This window comes from Empidonax traillii, unplaced genomic scaffold (assembly GCF_003031625.1).
Source record: "Empidonax traillii isolate 1590-97213 ecotype Southwest subspecies unplaced genomic scaffold, ASM303162v1 scaffold1189:size291722, whole genome shotgun sequence".
Taxonomy (NCBI): Eukaryota; Metazoa; Chordata; class Aves; order Passeriformes; family Tyrannidae; genus Empidonax; species Empidonax traillii.
The window spans coordinates 105,272-128,457 of NW_020956382.1; the positions used below are offsets into that span (position 1 = coordinate 105,272).

Below are 23,186 nucleotides of genomic sequence, written 5' to 3' on the forward strand. Positions count from 1 at the left end.
TGTTTTGCTTTGGCTAATGTTAAATGTAATTTTCTTTTTTTTCTTTTTTTTTCTTTTTTTTTTTTGTAAAGTAAACTGAACCCCCTTTCCTCTCCTTCATTCAAAGGGGAAACAGTAGTTACTGACATCTTGAAAAGCAATCACTGAGATTAGCCTTGCACAGCTCCTTGCCAAGAGCAGAATTATTCTCAGCACTGTTTTCTCACTCTGTGTTTGGCTCTTGTGATTTTTCAGTGGGGTTCATACACATCTGCCAGTGGCAAAGGACTATTGGAGTCAGAGATCCTAAGGAAAAGAATATTCCATGGAAGACGCACGTTTTGTGCTCATTCCTTCTCAGAATGACCCGTCCTCCTTATTTTCTCCAAATCATCCTTGCCCAAGTCCTGGCTCTTCTGCTCTGGGTTCCAAAATCAATGTGTCCCCCAAGTCCTTGTCATCCCATTTCTTCATTGCCTTGTTCTCATGACTCAAAACTAGTCTTGCCCTTCGTGAGGAGCTCCCAACCTTTTCTCCAGCCTCCAGCTGCAGCTCTGGTCTAGTTGACAACGTGGTATTTGGACAAAGGTTGGATTCCATGATCTTGGAGGTCTTTTCCAACCTAGCTGATTCTGGTTGTGGTTCTGTGATTCTGCCAGCCTTCACTTTCTCCATCTCCACTGGGTTTTAGCCTGTCTCCCCCTCACCTGGGTCACTGGTCTCTGTCAGTGCTGTACCTCACCCCACTGTTCCCTTTTCCCGGCCTCGCATCCCCAGGCAGTTTCCTACCTCCACTTTACGAACCCTTACCACATCTGCAATCCCACCACAAGCCCAGTGCCAACTTCTGACATCCCTCCACTGGCCCAAATGCAATTCCGTAATTCCCTTTTTTTGTTACCCTGTGTGCCGCTTTGAGCTTCTGCTCCATCCCTTGCTGCTGCCACTGCACGCCCAGCAATGCAGGCTGGTTCCCCACGCTGCTCCCTTGGCCCCCACATCTCCTTCCTTTCTGTCTGCATTGAAACAACTTTTTTCATGCTCCCTGGGCTCGTCACAGGCAGCTGTTTGAGCCCTAGAGAGACAAATCTGCTCTGATTTCTCACTTCTCACCAGGCTGCACCTGCCCCATGCGCCTTGAACCAACTCAGACGCTGAAGGAGGTGTCACTCAGACCCTGGGAGATTTTAGCTGTTAGTCACTGAAAAATGTCCTCTCAGGATATGATCACTGGTGGGATTTTTGTCTATTTATTTACTTGGTTTTACTCAGACAGCAAAATTTGGGCACCCTTGTGATGACTTTTCATAGGGACAGCGAGAATATCTGATGCTAGTACCACCCCTGCCAAACTTGAAATTCTTTCTGCTAACTGGTGGGACTTCTCAGATTCTCACAATGTCTTTTTTATTTTTATAGTAGAATTTATTCACGCTGCATCTCTGTTTTTCCACTCTCACACCTTATTCTTGGAAAGGGCCAAAGAGTTGTAGCCGAAACTTTCCAGCTGAAGTGACTCAGCCCGAGGCAGACACCTGGCCTGGAAAAATGCTATCCAAACAAAAGTCGAACTGCAAGCACATGAAAATAGTCTTATGATGAGAAGTGTTGGCAAACAAAGAAAGAGGTTATATTACCCATCCCATCTGGAAGTTTCCTATTTCCATTGGAAAAAAAAAAAAACCAACACCCAACCTTGAAGTGCAAAACTGTAAAGTAATAATAATAGCAGCATCTCTTTTACAGCGTTTTAGTAGATCCCAAAGCATTTTAAAAACAGGAGTGAGTTATTATCTCCCTTTTTTATTATGCAATTCATAGTAATAGTTTTCCCAGCTACAGTAAAAGCCATCAGTAGTAAGTGATGATTTTCTTGTCATCAGTCTCGTGGGACACATTCTCATGTAAACAGCCTGCTGCTATTCACACTTCTCCAACAGGAATTAATTGAAAAAGAAGCCCCTCAGAGGGAAGGGNTTTGAATAGATTCTCCTCATCTTTCCTTGGAAACATCTAGCTTTTTCTGATATATAAAATATTATTGGTAAATTTGCATTGCACTTCTGTTCAGGGAGGGCTGGTTTAAATAGCGAAAAATGTGCAGGCACAAAAGAGGAAAAACATCCTGGGAAATCTTTCAAGGGTTCTTGGGATCAGGGTGCATTGTGTCATCAATCAATCTGCTAATCTGTTCAAATTTCAGCCTGTGGCATGGATTATGCCACGTGTGAATTCGGTTTCATGCACACATCTAAGATCTTATCTGTCCTGCTGGCTGAACCTTGCCAATAAATTGAGTCAGAAAAAGCTTCTGCCCTTGACATCCTTCAGATATTTCTTCTATTACATCACTCTCTGCCTTTCTCTCACTCTCCCACGCAGTATGGGCTTGGATCCCTCCAAGCCTGTCACAGCTTCCTCAGGAAGAAACATTCAGACGTCTCGGAGTGACAGAGTTGTCGCAGGCGGGAATCACGCAAGGACCGTGTGATGAGAACGGGTGACAACGTGCAGCTGTGCAAAACACCCTGCAAAAATGCCCTTACCAGTCATCCTCAGGTCACATAATGGGCATGGGGAGCAAGGAGAGGCAGAGTCTGATTTAAGGGAATGTGGATTTTAATAAGGATGTCTCCTGTGTGAGAATCCCAGCACCTAACCTGTAGAAATACCTAAAGAAAAGACCAAAACAGTCTGGAATTCTTGTAAATTCTTTTTGCCATTCAGCATAGAGCAACTCAAGGTTGTCTTTGCATTAAAACAGCTGACTTACATTCTTTAAAATCTCACAAGTGCCATGTGGATGCTGCAGTTGTGCTTTATTTTGCAGCAGTACACTTCCAGTGTACTGCATTCCTAATGACTTTGCCTCTGACGCTGCAGGAAATGTCTGTTAAAGTTGTTTCACTGCTGGCCTCGTCTTCATGATGAGGATTTACTATGTACAAATATAAAACTTTTCACTTAAATCTAAAATAGGACTCCCTGGGTTTTTGCACAGTCTGATGTCTTTCAAACACAATTTAAGTTGGTGCATGGATGCCTTTATTTAAGAACTACGTAAACAATGTGAAATGAGCCTTAATTCTTGAATAAGAACCTCAGCTAAGGAGTTCATAGAGTATCTGTATATTATGCTTAGGTTTATCAAAAGTTAGCCCTCCTCTCTCACAGTGCAGCTTTATTCACTTCAGGTTTGGGAGGTGGAATGTTCTTCCTCCTTTTTTCCTGTGTGTGTGTTTTGCCAAATATATTTGAAATACTTTCCTATATATTCATTAAAACTGCTCTTAGAATTTTAAGCACTTTGCTTCACCAAGTCAGTGTGAGCTACTAGCAGTACATGTAAAAAGTACATACAGAAAGCAAGACTGTGAGTGCATGGCAGGTTTGGAGTGTGCTGGCCTCGTTTCAAATCAATGTGTACAACACACGTCACTCAAAACCACTCCAAAGTATCAACCCTGAGAAACACAAGGGTGATAAAAAATCAGCTGATTATGTATAGTCCATGGTGAAGGTGAAAGGGATGCCAGTGTGAAAACAAAGAGCTGAAGGGAATTATTTTCAGAAGCGAAGATCACTCTGTTGAAGTCTCTGTTATCTAAATCTGTGACTTTTGGCTCTGATTTTGTTGATCTTAACTTTTCCCAGTTATACCTGAGGACAAAGATCATTTTAGATCATTTTAGGGGCTTAACAAGGGCAATAGCTCTGGACCAGGTTCCAAAAGAATAGTAAAAGTAACTGCTTAGTACTTCTGGACATGTAACCTGCAAGTGAGGCCTCTAATCAGGCAGCACTTCATCAATGAGGGTTAACTGCTTGTTGTGTTAATATGCTCTTGCAGCTGCTTTCTTATCTTCAAATCAAGGTTTTATCTTTTAAAAAACGAATAGCAAATGCATCCCCCTGGGCAGGGAACTGAGCTCCCACCATGCCAGGTTTGCCAGGTGCTTCCATATGATAAGGGCATGCGCTTTTCCCCTCACAAAGGGGGCTGAAAGGAGGCGGTTCTATGGATGGATGAGACGTGACATAAAAGCACTCTTGCTTTCTGCACAGCTGTTTTAAACCCTCTCTCCTTTTGGAGGAGGCAGCTAACACCAGGGGAGTGGGGACTAAGGGGAAGGGTGAAGCCTTATCACGTGAAATCCAGGGTCATGCAGCTGCCCAAGGAGGCTGCACAGCTTGGTGGTTATTATTTTGCATCAGCCATAAATATTCACTGCCAAGAGTACTTTATATTGTAGACGCAGCTCCTGAAATAGTGCTGTTGGAAGAAAATCCACTAGGGAACTGTTTATACTGATAAAGCAGGGGATGACTTTCCTTTTTGCTGTGCAGAGCCATGGGAGAGGAGCAGCATGTTCACAAGGCTGCTGCAGGAAACAGGCCATCTGCAGGATGCCCTGTTTTAGTGAATCATCTCAGCAGTTCCTTCCAACGTAACTCCCATGGAACTGAGGGCAAGAAATTAAGGATGTTCCTCTGCTAATGGAGAGCAGCGTGGAAGCCCTCCTTGCCCTCCTTTACAGCAGTCTCCCAGAGGTGCAGGGGACCTTGCTAGGGCACAAAAACATAATTTAAATCTTCCTGTGTTAGCACTAATGAGGCTGGCCCATGCTCCCCTTCTTAAACAGGCACTTAATTCAAGCACTCATCAATAAAGCACTCCCAAGGCACAGCACTTGGTTGCATGAAGCACAGATTTTCACTCTTTTGCCCGTTGCAGAGGGAGATAAACATCCCTCCTATGAACACAATTACACATTCACATCCTGTTCTCCCTTTCTCTATTTAAGATTTAACAACATATATATATATATATATATATATATATATACATATAATAGCATAATTTCCCCCCAGAAAAATCAAATACAAGCTCTGAAGTATGGTCAGATTGAAGCTACATAAAGGGAAGGAAAATAAACACACCTTGAAGTATTTTAAACACGTTTAAATATGTCTGTTCTGCTGTAAAATTTCTGTCTCAGTTAAAATACTACATTATCTTACATTTTTAGTGCTGTTTGACAACAATACAGCTTCAGTTTGCAAAAAAAACCCCTCCACATGCTAGTTAATCAAACTGGATATTTTCTTCTGTCAAGGATATATGTCAACTTTTTATTGCAGAAATATATATATAGACAGAGAGAGATGGCAACTTTAATGTTTCAGAAATTAATTGTCTGACTCCATCACATATTTATAATAAGTGATTGTTTTGTGATTCTTTCCTTCTTGGAAATAGCAGGGAGAAAGTTTATCTACTGTGTTAGGTCACCAGAAACTTCCTTTATCAAACCAAACTGGTAAATACTCTGGTTGAAAAGTGTTTTTCAGTACTTCAGAGTTGTTGCTGGGCTATTTATTTTCTTTAAAGTACTGATTTTAAATTACACGCTGGTTTTAAAAATAAGCTCCTTGTCAGGACTGCAAGCTGCTGCAGGTTGAATATACATTATATTTTATGAGGCAGAAATACATGCCAATTTCCCCTGTATCTTAAAAACCTCAGCAGAGGGAAAATGTGCTGTCTACAAATATTTTAGCCAATTTCTGAAACGCTCTGCAGGCTGCTACTTAAATTTTAGGGTTGGTAAATGCAGCCTCGCAAATCCATATTTTCGGAAAAATACTTCGGTGTGAGCTAATGATCCTGCTCCCCATTTTCTTCATCAGGGAGACGGAGAGAGAAGATGCACAGAACAATCCCTGAGCAATACTTTGTCTGACTTCTGATACCGTTTTGTCCACAAAAGATTGGTTCAAATTTGTTACACGCTCAGCAGAAAGTACAGCAGCAATTTGCCTCCCTGTTGTGAGTTGTAGAATGTCTTCCAGTAATGATGTCTGAGAGTGAGGGGAGGGTTTGGGCACAAATGTTCTTGGGAGGGAGGGGGAGTTGGCATTTAGCAGATATTTGCACTCAGCAGTGGGAAAGGTTATGTCAAAACCTTCCGACAGACGCACTCGAGTATTTCTCACTCCCATTTATATTATAAACTGCTCATCAATAAAAGCTGAGAGAAATTCGGCCTTTTTCTGCTGGTGCACGAAGAATCTGAGGTACTTCACGTGAGTGGATTAACTCGAAGAGGCAGGCAGGCATTTTGCCTCACTTTGTGATAGTGGGTCCCCACATGAGAAGAGCAGATAATTCCCAGCGCTCAAAGTTCAAATAAACACGGCGATTTCCACCGAGTTTCTTTTATTCTGTATGACTGATCTGCCAGATTTTCAGGATGCAACAGGACGGGTTTTAGCGATGTGAGAGATGGCAGCCTCGAAACAGTCTCACAGCATGTCAGGAAAAATTGATTGCAGTGGTACTTCTCGCTACCACAGACACGGAGACACCCTTGAGAGAGGGAAAGCCTGTAAGGATGAGCTGTGTTATCCTGGGCCTGATGTCACCTCTCTGTGGCAGCTGTGCATGGACATAACTTCTCCTCATCAAATGGCATCACAGCTGTGCTGGAAAATGTGGAGTTTGTATCTGATTTGTGTGGGCCCCTTGCACCATGATGTGCCTGTACACAAGGATTTGAACAAAGCCTTAGTCCTTTGGGAGGTCCGTTATCACAGAATCATGGAATGGTATGGTTTGGAAGGGACCTTAAAGACCATCCAGTTCCAACACCTTCCACTAGACCAGGTTGCTCCGAATCCCATCCAACCTGGCATTCAACACTGCCAGGGATGGGGCAGCCTCAGCTTCTCTGGGCAAGCTGTGCCAGGGCCTCACCACCCTCAGTGTAAAGAATTTCCCCCTACTATCCCATCTAACCCTGCTGTCTGTCAGTGTGAAGCCATTCCCCCTCATCCTGTCACCCCAAGCCCTTGGAAATAATCTCTCTCCATCTTTCTTGGAGTTCCTTCAGGTCCTGGAAGGCCACAGTCAGGTCACCCCAAAGGAAATGCTCTGAGCTGACAAGTAATGGTCACAGGTGTCTGTCCCTGCATCCCAGACACAGGGCACTGGCAGAGGAGTAAAACTGCTGCTGGGGAAGTCGCTGGGCTAGCACACCTTGCAGCCCCTTGGAAGAGCCTTCCTGCTTCAGTTCTGAGGAAAGCACAGCCTTAGAATTGCTAAAGGGAGAAAGGACAAAAGAAATACAATTAGATAAAGCCACCAACAAATTTTCCTCTGAAGCTCGCTCATATAGATCACTATAAATGTTCTGCTCTGGGTATCCTTCCATCTTTCCTGCTAAAGATGTCCAGATGTACTGCAGGTTATGTGTAAGTGATCTCTCAGGCAGTGGGAGAATGCACTCCTATATCTAAGGGACATAACCTCCAGGAACCTTCTCCTTTGATAAACGAGGATTTGAGTACTGCTTGCAAAGTTGGTTGTGCAGCCATTTCAGGAGTGATTGATAGAAACCTATCTCAGATCAATGCCCTGGCTATCAGAGTGCTCCCCCGGAGAACTGGAGATTTTGATTCCTTCACCTGACTAAGTATTTGAGTCTCAGTTTAACAAATTGTCAGTAAATGTTCCAACCACAACCTGAAGAAAGTTAGGTGCCCTCGTTATCCTTTCTATATTTATTTAATGTAACCTACTGTTTCATTTGGTTTTATCAAAAAAACCTGAAAACAAAAGTTTTTTAAGACATAGAATTCTTTCCTGTGATAGAAAACAGGATACTTTCTTTCATGATTTTTTTTTGTTCAGCCACAGAATACTAAGTAAAGAAAAAGAAAGAAAAAAGATTTGCCAGGTTTTTCCTTAGCAGGAATTAAGCACCAGCTCGAATATTTATGACTTTTACCGACCCTCTGATTAGAAATCAGTTTTAACTTAATTTGCTGTCCTACAAGTGCTGTATATGCCTTTCTCTTCCTGCCTCTACCCAATGTTAATGGGAATTGTGACTTGAAACACTTAGAAATCAATACCAGGAGCAGTTAGAGAAGCTCACACTCCCTTTCATCACATCCAAGAAGCAAAGCTAGCACCTCTTCCAGGTTTATTCCATGATCTAAGCAAGGCCCATGAACGTTGCTGAGCTCTTTCAGGCAGTGTCACTGTTTATGGACTGGGGGAACCTCAAGCTGGTGGTGTGATTTGTGGAAGTGGCGCTCAGCATTCTTGCAAGACTCTGCCAGTGATGTCAGAGGCCAGGACTTTCCCTGCGTCTCACCTCTGCTTAAGCACTGGGTAGCCAAGGAATGAAAAGGTCTTTTGAAAAGATGTGATTTTCCAAGCTAGACAATGCCCTGTGCCTGCTGAAGGTGTAGTTTTTGCATATTCAACACTGCACATCTGCTGCGTTACGTTATTTTCAGAAACCAGCCCTGTGACTTCAACAGCTCCTCTCTCCTGTTTTGTCTTGCTCTTTTTCCCAGTCCCACCTTTCATCCAGCCCTTCGAGTTCCCGCGGTTCTCCATCGGGCAGAGGGTCTTCATTCCCTGCGTGGTGGTCTCCGGGGACCTGCCCATCACCATCACCTGGCAGAAGGACGGCAGGCCCATCCCCGCCAGCCTCGGCGTCACCATCGACAACATCGACTTCACCAGCTCCCTGAGGATCTCCAACCTCTCCCTGATGCACAACGGGAATTACACCTGCATAGCCAGGAACGACGCGGCGGCCGTGGAGCACCAGAGCCAGCTGATCGTGAGAGGTGAGGAGGTGGAATTGCTTTGAGGATGAACCCCAGTTAGGGGAATATGGTAACCTTTCTCTTCATAACAGGGCAATGAAGCACAGAAACTAATGTGGGTTTTCTATCTGAAAGTCTGGAAACTCACCAAAAACCCTGGAGTGAACAGGGCACAATGGGGGAGATGACAGAGTGACTTACTGGAAAACCGCGTGAGGCACAAGCCCATTCTTTGGGAATCAAGCCTTTGGAATGGTGTTAAATTATTCTCTGCAGTTGTTTTAGTCTGGTTATACCCATTTTTTATTTAGATCCCTCTCTCCTACAGCATTATGTCAGTTAAAAAGCAAAGCATCGATGTTGACTTTGTGGGAAAAAGACTCTCTCCTGTTACCAGGTTGTTCTTTTCCTTATTTGTGTTTATTATGCAGTTATCACCATTCATTCACTCTGGTGGCTTCACAACATTTTGCCTTGAAATGGGCATGACTGGAGGTTCAAGTAAGCAAACATTTCATGTGTAACAGACCTCTCGAGTTCACTCCTTACCCAAATTATCCCTTGTGATATATTTTCAAACTTACTGTGCAAAGCTTCAAGAAAAGCAAATTGCTTCCATTTCTTTCTAGAAGTTTTTTCAAAGTGTTTCAGATTTTCACCTTTAAAAAATGAGAGTGTCTTACTCTTCTCCCTCCACCATCTCTTCCTTGGTACCGAGCCATCGGGCTCCTCAGGGAAAGAAGGCACACAGAATAATCCTACAAGTAACCCTGGTTATTTCTGCCTGCTGCAGATCACTACATTTTATATTCCCTTCTGGAGGTTTAGCAAGAAAAATCTTAAAATTTTAAGGGGGCTTTTGAAATCTTTCCCAAGTTGTTTTTTTTTTTCCCACCTCAAAAACTCACTTGAAGCAAAGTCTTCTGAGCAGTTCTTCCTTTTAAGTCAAATATTCCCACTGTCATAAGACTATCCTTAGTGGATTACTCCCTAGTTTTCCACTTAGAGGATGTACATGTTTACTTTTTTTATGCTAGTATTCCCAAAACTCAGTGGCACACAGATCCACTACTTCTCCGCTAGTTTTGATATAAATATCACTTAACTTTTTTAATTTCCCTGATTTTAATCCTGTTTAATATTACTCAGTACAGATGTCTATTACTTACCTCATTTATTTAGTAATTCTTAAATGAAGTAGTTTAATTAACTACATGCAGTTAATTATTCCTTTCCTAAACTGTTCTGTTAGCATTTAACCCTATAAGAGAGTGAATCACTGCAGCAGCTCTGTGTGGGTTCCTAAAGACATTTCTCACACCTGGGATGGTGGGAAGATGTGGTTTTACCACAGAAAAGTGTCTCTCTGTCCCCTTCAGCTCTGAAACCCTGGAGGCTTTAGGGACTGGGTGAAGTGTGTAGAGATTTCTGCTCTGTGCCCCTGTGATGGGGACAAGCCCTGCCTTGCCCTCACTTCTCCCAGCCTTTCCTGAGCTCCACTTTCCCCGTCTCCTGCTGTCAGGGGGTAATTCCTCCCCTGGAGAGCCCCTGCCTGCCCTGACCTCTGTTCCCTGGACACGTCTGCCTCTTGCTGCCTTGTTGGGCATTAATAAGATGTCCCTCCTTGTCGAGGAGTTTTGGGGAGCCTTTTCTTCACACATCCCTGACACCAACACCTCCATTTTCACCTCCACTTCCTCCTCATTTGCCTTCTGCTCTAATTACACATCCTGACCAGGTCTCTGCCCTGGTGGTGTGAGGACAACTGTTGGTGTGTGTGCCTGAAGGGTGTCCTCATAAACTCATAGAGATGATAGAAGAGTATTTTCCACCTTCTTTTACCCCCTGGAGTCCTAGTAACCCTTTTTTTTTTTTTTCATTTTCCCCTCTTGCTTAACTTTCTGCTCATCTCCTGCTCTGCAGCAGCCTCCTTTAAGCCTCTCCTCTCTCTCCTCTCTCTTGCTGTTAGTTTAAATGCTAATGTTTTAATCAGTTTTGCATGTGCGTCTGAGACAACAGCTCTCACCCAGAGGAAAAGGGGAAAATGTAATATCATGTTTGACCTGAATTCCCTGCCAAAACCCTACACTGGCCTTTTTCCCTGGTACTGAACTGCTTCATCTGTCTCATTCCACACAGGCCAGAAGACAAACAGCCACTGTGATCACTCCTCCTCTGCTTTCAACCTGACCTATACACATTTAAATTAAGATCTGGTTGTGTTTTTTTTATTTTGCCTGTTTATTCTCCAAGTTTTCTGATCTCTCCTCATCCTTTTGTTCACAAGTACCATGTAACTGAAACACAGTATTTTTCTAAATTAACTAAGGGGTTTAGCTCTGAATACAGGGAGAAGTGGTGCTTTAAGTCCTCTTGTTTCTAATCCACATTGTGTGCTTTAAACTTAAATGTTGGCTATCCAAAACGTGTGGAGATGGGTTCTGGGAATATCTTAATTATGTGCAGGCTGTGCATTTTGATATGAGGGTAGACAGTGAGTGGGAAAGTGAAATATGCCTGTTACCCACACAGTTCCTTTTTCCTTATCTATCCTGCCCTTGTATTCATTTCAAAAGCAGACTTTAAAACAATACAGGCTCTCATGTCACCAAAATAAATGGGAATCCATATCATTTTACAGTCCATGGGTAGAATTACGTGTAGAATCTAAATCCAGTCCATTCCTAAGATGAATGAAAAAACACAGATCAACTACTCATTGCTACATTTGAATTACTAGTGAATATACAAACCTCTGCTGAATCCATACAGCCACATAAATTCTTCAGCTTTACAGCTTCAGATTTTTTCCTCAGTATTTTCTATGTCATCACATGCACCTGCTATTTTTTATCATTCCTTAATTCCTGTTAAGTTTTAAGTCTGTTAAATAGATTTCCTATACTCTTCCTACAGATATTATTTTTGATATCTAAGCTGCACTGCCATTTTGCAAAGAGCATTAAATGGCAAAAGAAAAAACCAGCACTGGTTTCTTAAAATCTGTGGGCACCTTACGGTAAATCTTTGCTGCTGTTCCAATTATTTTGTGCTTTATATAAGCAATCAAGTGGTATGAGGAGCCCTTAAAATCCAGCAAGGCTGGATTTTCCCTGCCTTAAATATCAGCAGAAGATGACAACCAGCTTCCACAGCATCCCATAGGGGATGGAAGGCACCAGCTGAGAGGAAGTGAGATGATAAAGCTTCTGAGCATCTGGGCAAGAAGACCTTGGGACAAACCCAGTTCTCTCCTCCATGGGTTTCTTGGTGAAAGGAGGTAAAGTCAAATGCTCTGGACACGGACCTGCCAGTACTTCTCTCCAAAAATTACTGGTCAACTTTAGATAAATCAGAAGAGGGGGAAACACCTCCAGAGTAGCTAAAAGCCTACAAACTTAATGAAAAGAGGTGATTGATAAGAAACACCTCCACTGAGTGTAACACTGGATACCAGAGAACCTACACAGGCAAACCCTTCTGCAAACACAAGAAATGCTCCAGCTGGAATCTCTGCCCAAACACGAGGTAGAAATCCACAGAAAATCAGGCTTGATTAGTCCCAATGGTTGTGGGATACCTTTCAAAAGCTTATTAATTAGCCACTGGGAGAATTCCCAGTGTTTGCTGCATCTAGGGACTGCAGGTAGGAAGTTGAGGTGAGTGAAAATGGGGCTTTTCTTCTCAAAATCGTGGGCTTTGCCAGATCCTGGCCTGCAGTTCCTCTGGGAATGCATTAAAAAATTGCAAGCTAGATGGGTTTCTCAAAGCCTCATAAATTGCTATTATTTTAATTTTATTCCTTGGCACACTCTTGGTTTGCTAGGCATGCTATTAGGAAAAAGAAAAGAATAGGATCCTGTCCTGAGAGCCATACATAGAAATTAGGAAAATATCTTCTCTGTCAACTACTTATATCATCATGAGGAATTAATTAAGGCTTTACTCATTAGGGCTGTCTTCTAAAGAGTGATTAAAAATCTATATACACTTTATCATTTCTGTAGGGTTTCCTAAAATGGGAATGAAGTAATTGTGAAATAAAAAGCAGTGAAAAGGGCTTTAATTGGTAACCAAAGAGAAAAAGCTCTTTAATGTATTATGAGTTCAAAAATTTTTCTGATAATACCATAAAAGAGAATTCAAAGATAGTAGTGGATGCATAAATCATGATTTTATAACTCCTGTTAGTGAACACATCATAAGTTAAAATTGAGATAAGGTCTTTAAATACCTAATAACCCCCCATAATGCACTTAGTACACTTAGTGTAAATGTGTTTTCATTTTGTGCTTGCCAGGAGTATCGAATATTATTACCTAGTTAGGCACCCAATGAGGAGTCCCTGAGCCTTGGATATCCCTGATAGGAAGTGAGTATCCATCTGCTGTCTGATGTTTGCTGGTGGTGCTGGGGCGATGCAGCAAATGCAGTTTGTGACAGACAAGCAGGGAGGGAAGATTTATTGTCACAGCTGCTGTCAGATCTCATTTAACTTCCTTAGCTGGTGTTTACACTGAGGTTTCAAAAACACCTCCTAAAAGATTCACTTCCTATTTAATGTTCTCATTAGACAAACCTGATCAACACAAACCACTGGGCACGGTCTCATTTTGCAAAAGTTCATCTTTTTTCTTGAACTGCAGAGCAAATGGTTTCACTAAACCAGCTAAATCGACCCCTTAGGTCCAATGACCAAATTTAATAACTGTTCATCTTTGCTAAAGTACAGTGTTTAATGATCTCATTCATTAATACATCAATGGTTGCTTTGGCTGATTAAATTTCTTCCATCATTTTGACAGTATGATCTAAATGTAAAGTACAAATATTCCATGTAAAAATGAAACATCGTATTCTGGGCCAGTGTCATAGATTATTTCTTAACTCGCTCCAGCAGCCCACCAGAGCAGCTGTGTTAGGAGCCTTCAGAATTGCTCCCCAGAGTGAGGTACTAATCACTGCTCCTGGGAGCCAGAAGAGCTCACGTGGATTTGAAGCCCAGGAAGGGCTGTGTGAGTTTGTCGTCTGGTCCTTGGAACGAAGCACAGGCAAAAAGGAGTTTGGGATTTGCGCAGAGCAAACTTAAATCAGGGAACTGATGTAGGATCATGGGAATCTCATGAGGTTTAACAAGGCCAAGTGCTGCATCCGGGTCAGGGAAACCCCTGGTACCAGTCCAGACTGGGGGATGAACAGACTGAGGGCAGCCCTGGGAGAAGGACTTGGGGGTGCTGATGGGGGACAGGCTGGACATGAACTTCCCATGTTTCCCAGATGTGTCCTGGGCTTATCCCACAGCATGGGCAGCAGAGGAGGAAGGAATTTTTCTCTATGTGGGTGGGCAGGCCCTGGCACAGGTTGCCCAGAGAAGCTGTGGCTGCCCCTGGATCCCTGGAAGTGTCCCAGGCCAGGTTGGACGGGGCTTGGAGCAACCTGGGCTGGTGGAAGGTGTCCCTGCCCACAGCAGGGAGTTGGAACTAGATGATCTTTACAGTCCCTTCCAACCCAAACTGTTCCATGATTTCATGACTCTGAGAATTTTAGCATGCACACATAAATTGATTTTTAGCAGCTTGTAAAGTCAGTCATCGACAGCAGCACTGACATTGGCAAACAGTGTCTTCCTAGGGTACCAACTCATATTTTATCATCTTATCAGGATTATTTCACACAAGGAGATACTAAAAGCATTTTCCTTCCTTTAAAATGGCACTGTGACATGCACACTATCTTTCATATCCTATTCTGATTGCTCTCATCCTTTGTTTTCCCACAGTGAGAGCCTGAGACTGCTAATCAAAATATTGACTGAAAATACCTTTTTTAGGTCCTTTGAGTTCAGCCATTAAATAGTTTGCATCTGTCAACTTATTGCTCTTACCCTAAACAATTCAACAGCTCATTTCTCAGCACAGATCCGTGGGCTGCCTTAAATGAGAGACCCTGGAATAAACTCACTGTTAAAGCAATTTTAAATGCTCTCCTTTACCGGCTCAAGGAACTGTGCTGCTGAGACAAAGCTGATAATAAAAGTAGAACTGTTCAGTCATAATCATGAGCTATTTCAGTGTTTGACTCCAAAAGGGGCAGAGAAATCCCACACCTTCACAGCTAAAGAGAGGGGAAGAGAACTAATTGTTTCCTTTTTCCCATTAACTCAAGCACATCAGACAAAGTACCTTTGTTAAATTCTTACTAAGGATATATTCTTTAAGGGCTAATGAACTCCTGAAAGAGAATGAAAAAGTGAGTGTATGTTTATAACTTAAAGCTAAATATCAAAATTTAGATCTAAACTAAGTAGTTAACAGTGTTGTGTTACAAACTGTGGTAGCACATAGCACAGAACAAGTTATTAATTCGAAATAAAATTGAGAAGCAAACCAGAAAAGAGGAATTAAAATGTCAAGGTCTCCTCTGTTTGCTTTTTAATCGTTTATATAAGAAGGAAAATCCTGTGGCTTTACCTAGACAGCAATACACAAATAATTGAAAGGTCATTGAATGAGTAATGTTATTTTGCTGTAGGATCTTTTCTGATGTCTATCCTAAGACTAAGTGTAAAGGGTTTGGCTCTTCAAAATCAGAGCAGCAGTCAGCATGTTTGTAAGTAGTCCTGAAGTCAGGCCAAAGCTTTACTGAATGTAGAAACTGTTTCTATTATTGGGTGTGAGCTGAGTTTTTGCCAAGTAATGCTGAAACACACTTTGTTTATGGAGCAGAACAAGGAAATCATATGATTTTTAATCATACACCTCGTCCTGGAGCTATATAGCAGAATTTTATTTCTGCAGTTACCATTCTGGTGTCATTCTGTGTTGAAAGGAGTGATTAAAAATGAGAATACCAAGAACATCTGAGAAATGTTTTATATATATCCAAAACACATTGAAATCAATATGATGAAAATAATATGATGAAAAGCCCTGTTCAGAGCTTGTCAGCATTAAAGGCACAACACCCCAAGGATATCTACTTGAGTTCCTTAAAGATGTGGAAGGATGCATTTCCACAGAAATGCTCACAGAGAATTTAAACTTGCCATCCATCCATTTTTCTCTGTATTAGACCAAAAAAGTCTATTTTAGCAGATAACTTTAGTTTTAAAAACTGTTTGCCTTTATTCCACGCTAAGAATCTTGCTTAACTTTTCCAGAACTTTCTGCATATTCCTGCTCACATAATAAAATGAACCGTTTCCTGAAAAATTAGCGCTTCTTGCCAGTGACATCCATAGCAAATGAAGAATATAAAGAAAATGCTTCCCAAAGTGAAGGGAAATAAAACAAGTTACAGAAGTTTTGTGTTGTGAGAGAGGTTTTAAAGGACATCACACTCTTCACACCCTTCAGTGGTAGAGGAGGCCTGTAATTATCAGTCACTCCACTGCACCATTTGTAACCAGTCATCTCCAGGGCTGTAAGACTGGTACTGCTGAGCTGGGTTTGTGTTTTGTGTCGGTTTTTTTATCCCTCTTTATGCATAAGCAGCTTGTAATTGATTTTTCAGAAGCTGTAAACAGAAATTTCCTTACAGCTAGCGAGGTGAAACAAGCCGATGCCGCCGTGCCCGAGTCGTACAAAATCAAATTATTGGTGCAACTAACTGTGCTTTTCACCTGCTTTGGAAAATAAGTAATTTTGTGTTTGGGGATAAAATGAACACAGAACAGTGAGAAAGGAGGTGCTGAAGCAAATGCCTTCTCTGAGTAGATAATTAGAATGAGATGGGTGATTGACCAGAGCTGCTCTCACCGTGATTTCATGTCTGATGCTTCCCTATCGTGAATTAACATAACCTGCAATAGTTTGTTAGTGTGGCAGGCACTGGGAAAGCCAGAAGGGTTGTCAGCAGTAAAGATATCTTCTCGTAGAAAGGTGTCTCTGTTAGTTCCTTCCATCTCCTCTAGCCACGTTCCAAACAGCAGTGGAGCTCCTCTGTGCAGTTAGGTAATAAACACCTTTGCATTGTAGCAAAGGGATTCAGTGAGGAAAAGATCCAGTTGGGGGGATTGCTTTCCCTCCAGATGATTGTTCTCCTCTTTTAAAATGCGGTTGTGTCTATGAAAGTGGAAAGAGAAAGTCAGAGGGGAGTCTGGATTATGGAGGCACAGGGAGGAGGACTCAAGCTGTTGCGAGGAGCATCCTCTGAACCTGCAGAGAGAAGGTTTATGTACCTCCAACTTTTAGCAGCCCTGTCCATGCCAACACTGGCAGCTCCAGTTTCTCCTTAAGGAAAACTTGGGACTCTTTAGTATCCTGGGAAGTGTTATTTGCATGAACTGTGAGAGTGTTTATACTGAAAGGAACCTCAGGGTCGTATATCAGAGCATTGGGGCTTCTGCTGTGTTTCTGCTGCACAGTGTTTCTGATGTGTAATTAGTCCTGTATTCATGGCTGTTAAGAGCTGTTTCAAGTCCCAGGGCAAATATTCCCTGTACTGAGCTCCCTTTCCATGCTACCTTTCACTTTCTTGTGATACAGCCTTCTCACATCATTCCTTTCTTAATTTCGGGCACTTTTGGGAGAGGCAGCTGGTGGGGTCTGACGGGTGTTTGGGTCGGAGCAAGGAGGGGATGGCTGGAGCTGCAGAGCTGTGATTCCATGAGGATCCATGTACTATGGTAGGCAAGGAAAGGAAGGAACAATTAGGATTTCTCCTTAGGGTGATGCTGTACTCAAGTGCATTTTGAAAAGAGAAGTTACTCGAGAAGGAAAAAGAAAATCTGTCACAAGTTCAGTCCCCTCACTACATTTTCTCTGTGGCGCTGTAAGAAATGACAAAAACACGTGGGATAAGGACACAAATAATTTATTTCTTTCTCAGGTATTTGTTCCTTCGTGTCCTGAACCAGAGAACGGCAGTTCAACAAATATCTGACTTGAACAGTAAAGGTGTTTAACGGTTGTATTAAAGAACGTTTGTGGAGCTTTCCACATTCCTCACAGCTTTCAGCTTTTCTTTCCAGCTTGTCAAATTTATAGGTTTTTATTGAGACTTTGACATTTAGGATCAGCCCTTTGTGGTGAACTCTTGGTCTAACATTGTCACAAGCTCTTTTCTTTACTGTGCCTGTGTATTTGGAAGATGTAGAGCTTTTCCTTGAGATCAGCAGCTTTATCTTATTTATATATAAGTAGGTAAATACTTGCCTATGTGTGGAAGACTCATTGCAGTGGTTTTATGCTACCTTGGAATAAATCTAATAATATGTATACACTGATACACTGAAGTAAGAATTCTCCTCTTCAACTTAATGCAAGGAAATTGTGTTGAATCTTTTTATGACTGTTTGTACAGTGAAGTCCTATCAAAATTGATGGATCAAACACCTTTACTTTAATGTGATTTGATTGCTATTAAAAGCATTATTTTTTAAGTTTATTTACACGTCATAATTATTTTTTTTTTCTAAAGCTTACTAGTTACTGTTCTAAAAAGCAAACACAAAAAAAATCAGTTGTTCTTAGACATCTGATAAACCTCTGCTTTTTTAGAAAGCATTTATTTTCTGGCCACAGCAGCTTGATTTATCTATTACTCCATTTTCAACCTCTCCTATGGAGAGATTTCATAAACTTCTTTTTGTATCTCAAGAAGACCAATGCTTTTGTTGTGCCTGGCAAGAAATACATTGAGATTGTGCACAGAAAGAAAATTATCTGATAAAACCAGCTGTACCATCTCACCAAATCATCAAAAAATTGAATTTATTTTTCTGTTTCTGCTGTGAAATTTTATGCCTCTGTGTTTGACTGGTGTGCCATTTTGAGGTCACATTTACTGTGGTCTAATAATTGTCCCAAATTCTCATGGCTCCCTCTGCTTCCTCCCGCAGTGCCCCCCAGGTTTGTGGTTCAGCCCAGCGACCAGGATGGGATCTATGGAAAAGCTGTAATCCTCAACTGCTCTGCAGAGGGTTATCCTGTCCCTACCATTGTCTGGAAGTACTCAAAAGGTAGGATTTCTGTGCTGATCGCTGGGGACAGACTAATTCAGGTTTAGTAACAACTTGGCCGTAAGTTGCTGGTTTAATCTTCACGTTGTCAGAGAGTGTTTGGGTGCAATAAGGGACGTATCACTTGTGTTTATATTGCTCTTACATCATTTCCCAAAGCACAAAGTGCTGGTCACTGTCATGGACACAAGGCTGGAGGGACTTTTGCTCTGCCTTGGAGATGTCCCAGTGCTGTGACAGTGTCCCTGTGTAAGCTGTGGCCTCAATAGGCAAATAAAATGGATGGCTTAGAGAAAAGAGATACAGCTTTAATTGAAGCAACCTCAGAACAAGGTTCATTTGGCTCATTTCCCCCCTCCCCTTCAAAATTCATGATAACATGGCCAATCATATCTTTTCAGCAAAGAAGAGAGGTCAGGTAGCATTAACATAAGCAGTAATTTAGTATGTGCTTTACATAATGTTTCAACATTTTCTTCTCATGTAACAGAGCATTAAAACTGGCCCCACTTGACCCTCAGTAACCACAGGAAATTGACTGCTCTTTAATTAAAATGTGCTGCCTGATAAATTGTGTCTTCTGGACAGTTGTCTTCTGGTAGGTTTTAGCAAAAAAGAAAAAATCTCCAAACTCTTTACCCAACCTAAATGAGTTAGCTCCTTAAAAAAATGAAATGAGGTGCCGTTGAGAAGAAATCTTTCTGTAATAGCCCATGTCATTTTTGGTTTCCTTAGGACCTAAGTCCAAATTGTATTTGAAAAGGGGTGAGGGAAAAGAAGTCTCATGTAATAGACTATTTTTCCTTTTATTGATAAATTATGGTTCATTATAAGAGGAGTGCAGAGTTCCAAATTCCATTAATCTCAGTGGCATATGGGCTTTTAATTATGAGCACAGGTCACGAAGAGGTAATTCTGCTTAGCTGTTTGTGTGCTGAAGGAGGGCGCCAAGCCAAGCTAGATGAGTTGTAATTAACTCTGAAGAGATAAATAACCCATCTTGGGATGACAGAATCATAGAATCCTTTAGGTTGGAAAAGTCTTCCATGATCATCAAGTCCACTCTGTGACCAATCCCCACCTTGTCCCCCAGCCCAGAGCACTGAGTGCCACGGCCAGGCCTGCCTTGGACACCTCCAGGGATTGGGACTCCACCACCTTCCTGGGCAGCCCCTGCCAATGCTTAACAACCCTTTCCAGGAAGAAATTCCTCCTGATGTCCAACCTGAACCTCCTCTGGCACAGCTTGAGGCCATTTCTTCTTGTTCTCACTTGTTACCTGAGAGCAGAACCTGATGCCCATATGGCTACAACCTCCTGTCAGGTGATTGTAGAGAGTGAAAAGGTCTCCCCTGAACCTCCTCTCCTCCAGATTAAACAACCTCAGCTCCCTCAGCAGCTCCTTGTACGACTTACTCTCTAGACCCTGTATAGAGCTAGACCCTAAACCTTAATGAAGGAGAAAGGGATAACTAGAGTGACACTCTGCCATCAAGTTTTTAAGATTATCAATTAAAACTCTGAAGCTTTGAAGTTGGATCAGGTGGCCACCTGAAGTCTCAACAAGTCTGTGATTCGCTGTAGACTCACCCACACAGTTGTATGGGACAAGCTGCTGTCCCTGCTCAGGAAAGATCTTGGCTGTAATAGCAGTAACAACGTGTGAAGAGTAAGAAGCCTTTTGCAAACTGCCAGGAAGGATTTTTTCCAGTTTTAGCTGTCCCTAGGAGTATCAACCTTTTCCCTTCTGTGAACATTAAAATGTTCCCAGAATTTTTCACGTGAAGAAATACAAGAAGTGAGTGCTGGCATCTACTTGGGCAATCAATCACAGCCATGTACAGTTAGGAAGGCAGAAATATGCCTTCCAACAGAATGACAGGAAAAACGGCTTATTAAAGAAAAAAAAATAGACAAAGGGAAAAGTGGGATATGCATGTGACTAGAATAGTTGAAAAATCAATAATGCCAACTAAATGTTTATGAAAACATTGTCATTTTAACATTTCTAAGTTCCTAGTATTGGTCAACAGACTTTCTGTGTAACTGCAAGTTCCCAAAGCTGACTACTCTAGGATTATAAGGATTTTTATTATGCATGTCTGGTCTTTGTTAATACTCTAGACGTTGTATTCATAGATTGTCCTAGCTTGGTATGTTATCCTAAATCATTCCCTGTAATATTTATTCATCATATTTCCTCCTGGTCTGACTCAGCCCACTGCTTATAGCAATTAATACTGACAAATATGGGTACAGAAAGTTGTATTAGAGAATTCCATTGAAACCTTATGGTTTCCCTGCAAAATCCCATCTCCTGCTGCCAGAGCAGGTTGTAAACCCCTTTGTTACAAGAAACGTGTTTTAATGTACACTTACAGAGTCCCTAATGCTGGAGGAACCTGAATTAGTGGCATCTGGACAGTAATATCCTGTTACCTATTGCCTAAATCACCCAGTATCTTATTGCCAAGGAAAAACAAATTCTTTCTTAAAGCCAAAGTTGATGCAAAAATCTTTGGCTTCCTGTCTTTTTATGGACCTTCCATTCTTACATTCCTGCCAAAGGTGGTGCTTCATTCCTGATCAGTGCTCCGAGCTTTCCATTTGTTACTTTCTTTGTTTCGTTTGGGGGGTTTTGTGGAATTCTGGGATTTTTTTTTTTTTTAACAGTCTGGCTACAAACATGGCAGAACAGAGATTTTTTTTGTGCCATCAGTCCATCAGCTGTAGGAGGAAACAAGCAACACCGTCACTGATGTGGTTTTCCACGTTACCCAGGGTTTTGTAAGCAAGGTCCTAGAGGTCCCTTGAGTTTGCCATGTTTGCTTCAACAGACATCCCTCTTAGTCATAAGAAATTCATTTGGTGCTTGCATTAAGGATGCAGACTTGTGTGCCTGTTCAGCTGTAATTGTCAATAATTCATCAGCCTCTAAATGTATGACAAATGTGCCTTTTCACCCATGAACGGTCTGAAAAAAATCTTCATTTCCTCTCTCTCTCCCTCTATGGTTCTTCATTTCGTGCTCCTTTTGCCCCTTCACATTTAACATGGGCAATTTGTTCCTGCTGTTGCATTCCAAAAGTCTTTATTCTTTTGAGTTGATGACTTCTGTGTTTTGGCAAAGAACCATTCTCTTTGTTCTGCTGATGTCAGAGGCCGCTTGTATTTTGATCGCACCGAGCCTCCGAGAAGAGGAAGCCAATAGCTTCTGCCTTGCTTTTAGGAAAATCAAAAAAAGATGTTTCTCTTCCTAACCAACCTATTTCCACGTGTTTCCTGCTCCAGGTGCCGGGGTTCCTCAGTTCCAGCCGATTGCTCTGAATGGTCGTATCCAGCTTCTCACAAACGGCTCCTTGCTGATTAAACATGTGCTGGAAGAAGACAGTGGATACTACCTGTGCAAGGTCAGCAATGATGTGGGAGCAGACGTCAGCAAGTCCATGTACCTCACTGTTAAAAGTAAGAATTAAACACTTCTCTGTGATCCAGATATTGCCATTGGGTGAAAAAGGCTTGTCTACTGTCACCTTAGTTCGGTGGGGAGGGAGGGCAGAGGTTGGCTTTGTTGGTTTTCATTTAGTTTTGGTCTTCAGCTGCGTGGAAGTTACTATGGTTAATTAAAAAAAAAAAAAAAAAAAAAAAAAAAAACACCTTTTTTTTTTAGTAGAGAAAGTGAAGGGGACTTAGAGATGAAAAGGATTAACGTCTCATTTCAGAAATACTTATTTTCTGTGTGCTACAGTTGGGTAAGGAAGGGAAAGTTAAAAAAAAAATTGTTGGCCAAGGGTAAAAACCAGTAACAAAGGAGAACACCCACAGCAACTGCTACAAATCTTATAATTTGAAGGAAATATAGATTGAAAAGTCCTTAATCAATCCTAAGTACACCATAGGTGGACACCATATGTACAATTACAATTATTATAGGTAGATACCACAAGATATTACAACATCCTGAGAGATTTTATAGATACAGCCACAACAAAGTCATTTTTACTTAGGCAGGTAAATTTTCAGAGAATGCATCTCATTCTGTTGCATCTGGAGTGTTTACACAACCTCGACCTATCTGTACTTTCCAGGCAAAAGGGGCAAAAGCAATCCAGTTTTCAAGTGGGTGTTGGCTATGATCCCTTGAAACATCAATATAGGTTGGAAAACAGAGGAAATATAATGCAAAAAATAAAGAGCTATTTGAGATGATATTATTTCTCACTGGAGGAAAAAAAAAGACTATTGTCACTTTAGCATGCCAAATGTTACTGGATGACCTGTCAGACCAGTGCTGAAGGAGGCCACCAAGCCATGCACTTTCATGTTTGTAGGATTTGTGAAGATTGAGTGCTTTGAAGTTCTGGGATGTCAACTAGCCTGAAAAAGGTTTGCCCTTGAAAGTACAAAGATTTTTTGGTTTTTTTTTTTCAGGAAGGAAGAACAATCCAGTTTTCTCTCTGTTGGAGAGTGTACTTGAGTCCATTAATGTTTAGGTTTAGCTGGTTTGTTTGTTGTTGAGAATGAATAACTAAATTATTTCAAAGGAAGAGTGTCAACTTTGTTTGTTTTGCAAGCCCCAGTACCTCAGATGTCCTTTCCATGCTAATTCACCGTAGTGGCT

General features: G+C 41.7%; 1 protein-coding gene across 1 annotated transcript in view; it reads left to right on the plus strand.

Annotated features, from left to right (window-relative positions):
- The window catches only part of LOC114069098 (Down syndrome cell adhesion molecule homolog), a 184,677-nt gene that overhangs the window by 16,983 nt on the left and 144,508 nt on the right, over window positions 1-23,186 (plus strand). Inside the window, exons 6-8 of the mRNA XM_027905653.1 lie at window positions 8,347-8,625; window positions 18,446-18,565; window positions 21,857-22,030. Coding sequence (XP_027761454.1) covers window positions 8,347-8,625; window positions 18,446-18,565; window positions 21,857-22,030 — 573 coding nt within the window. The remainder of the gene's footprint in view (window positions 1-8,346; window positions 8,626-18,445; window positions 18,566-21,856; window positions 22,031-23,186) is intronic.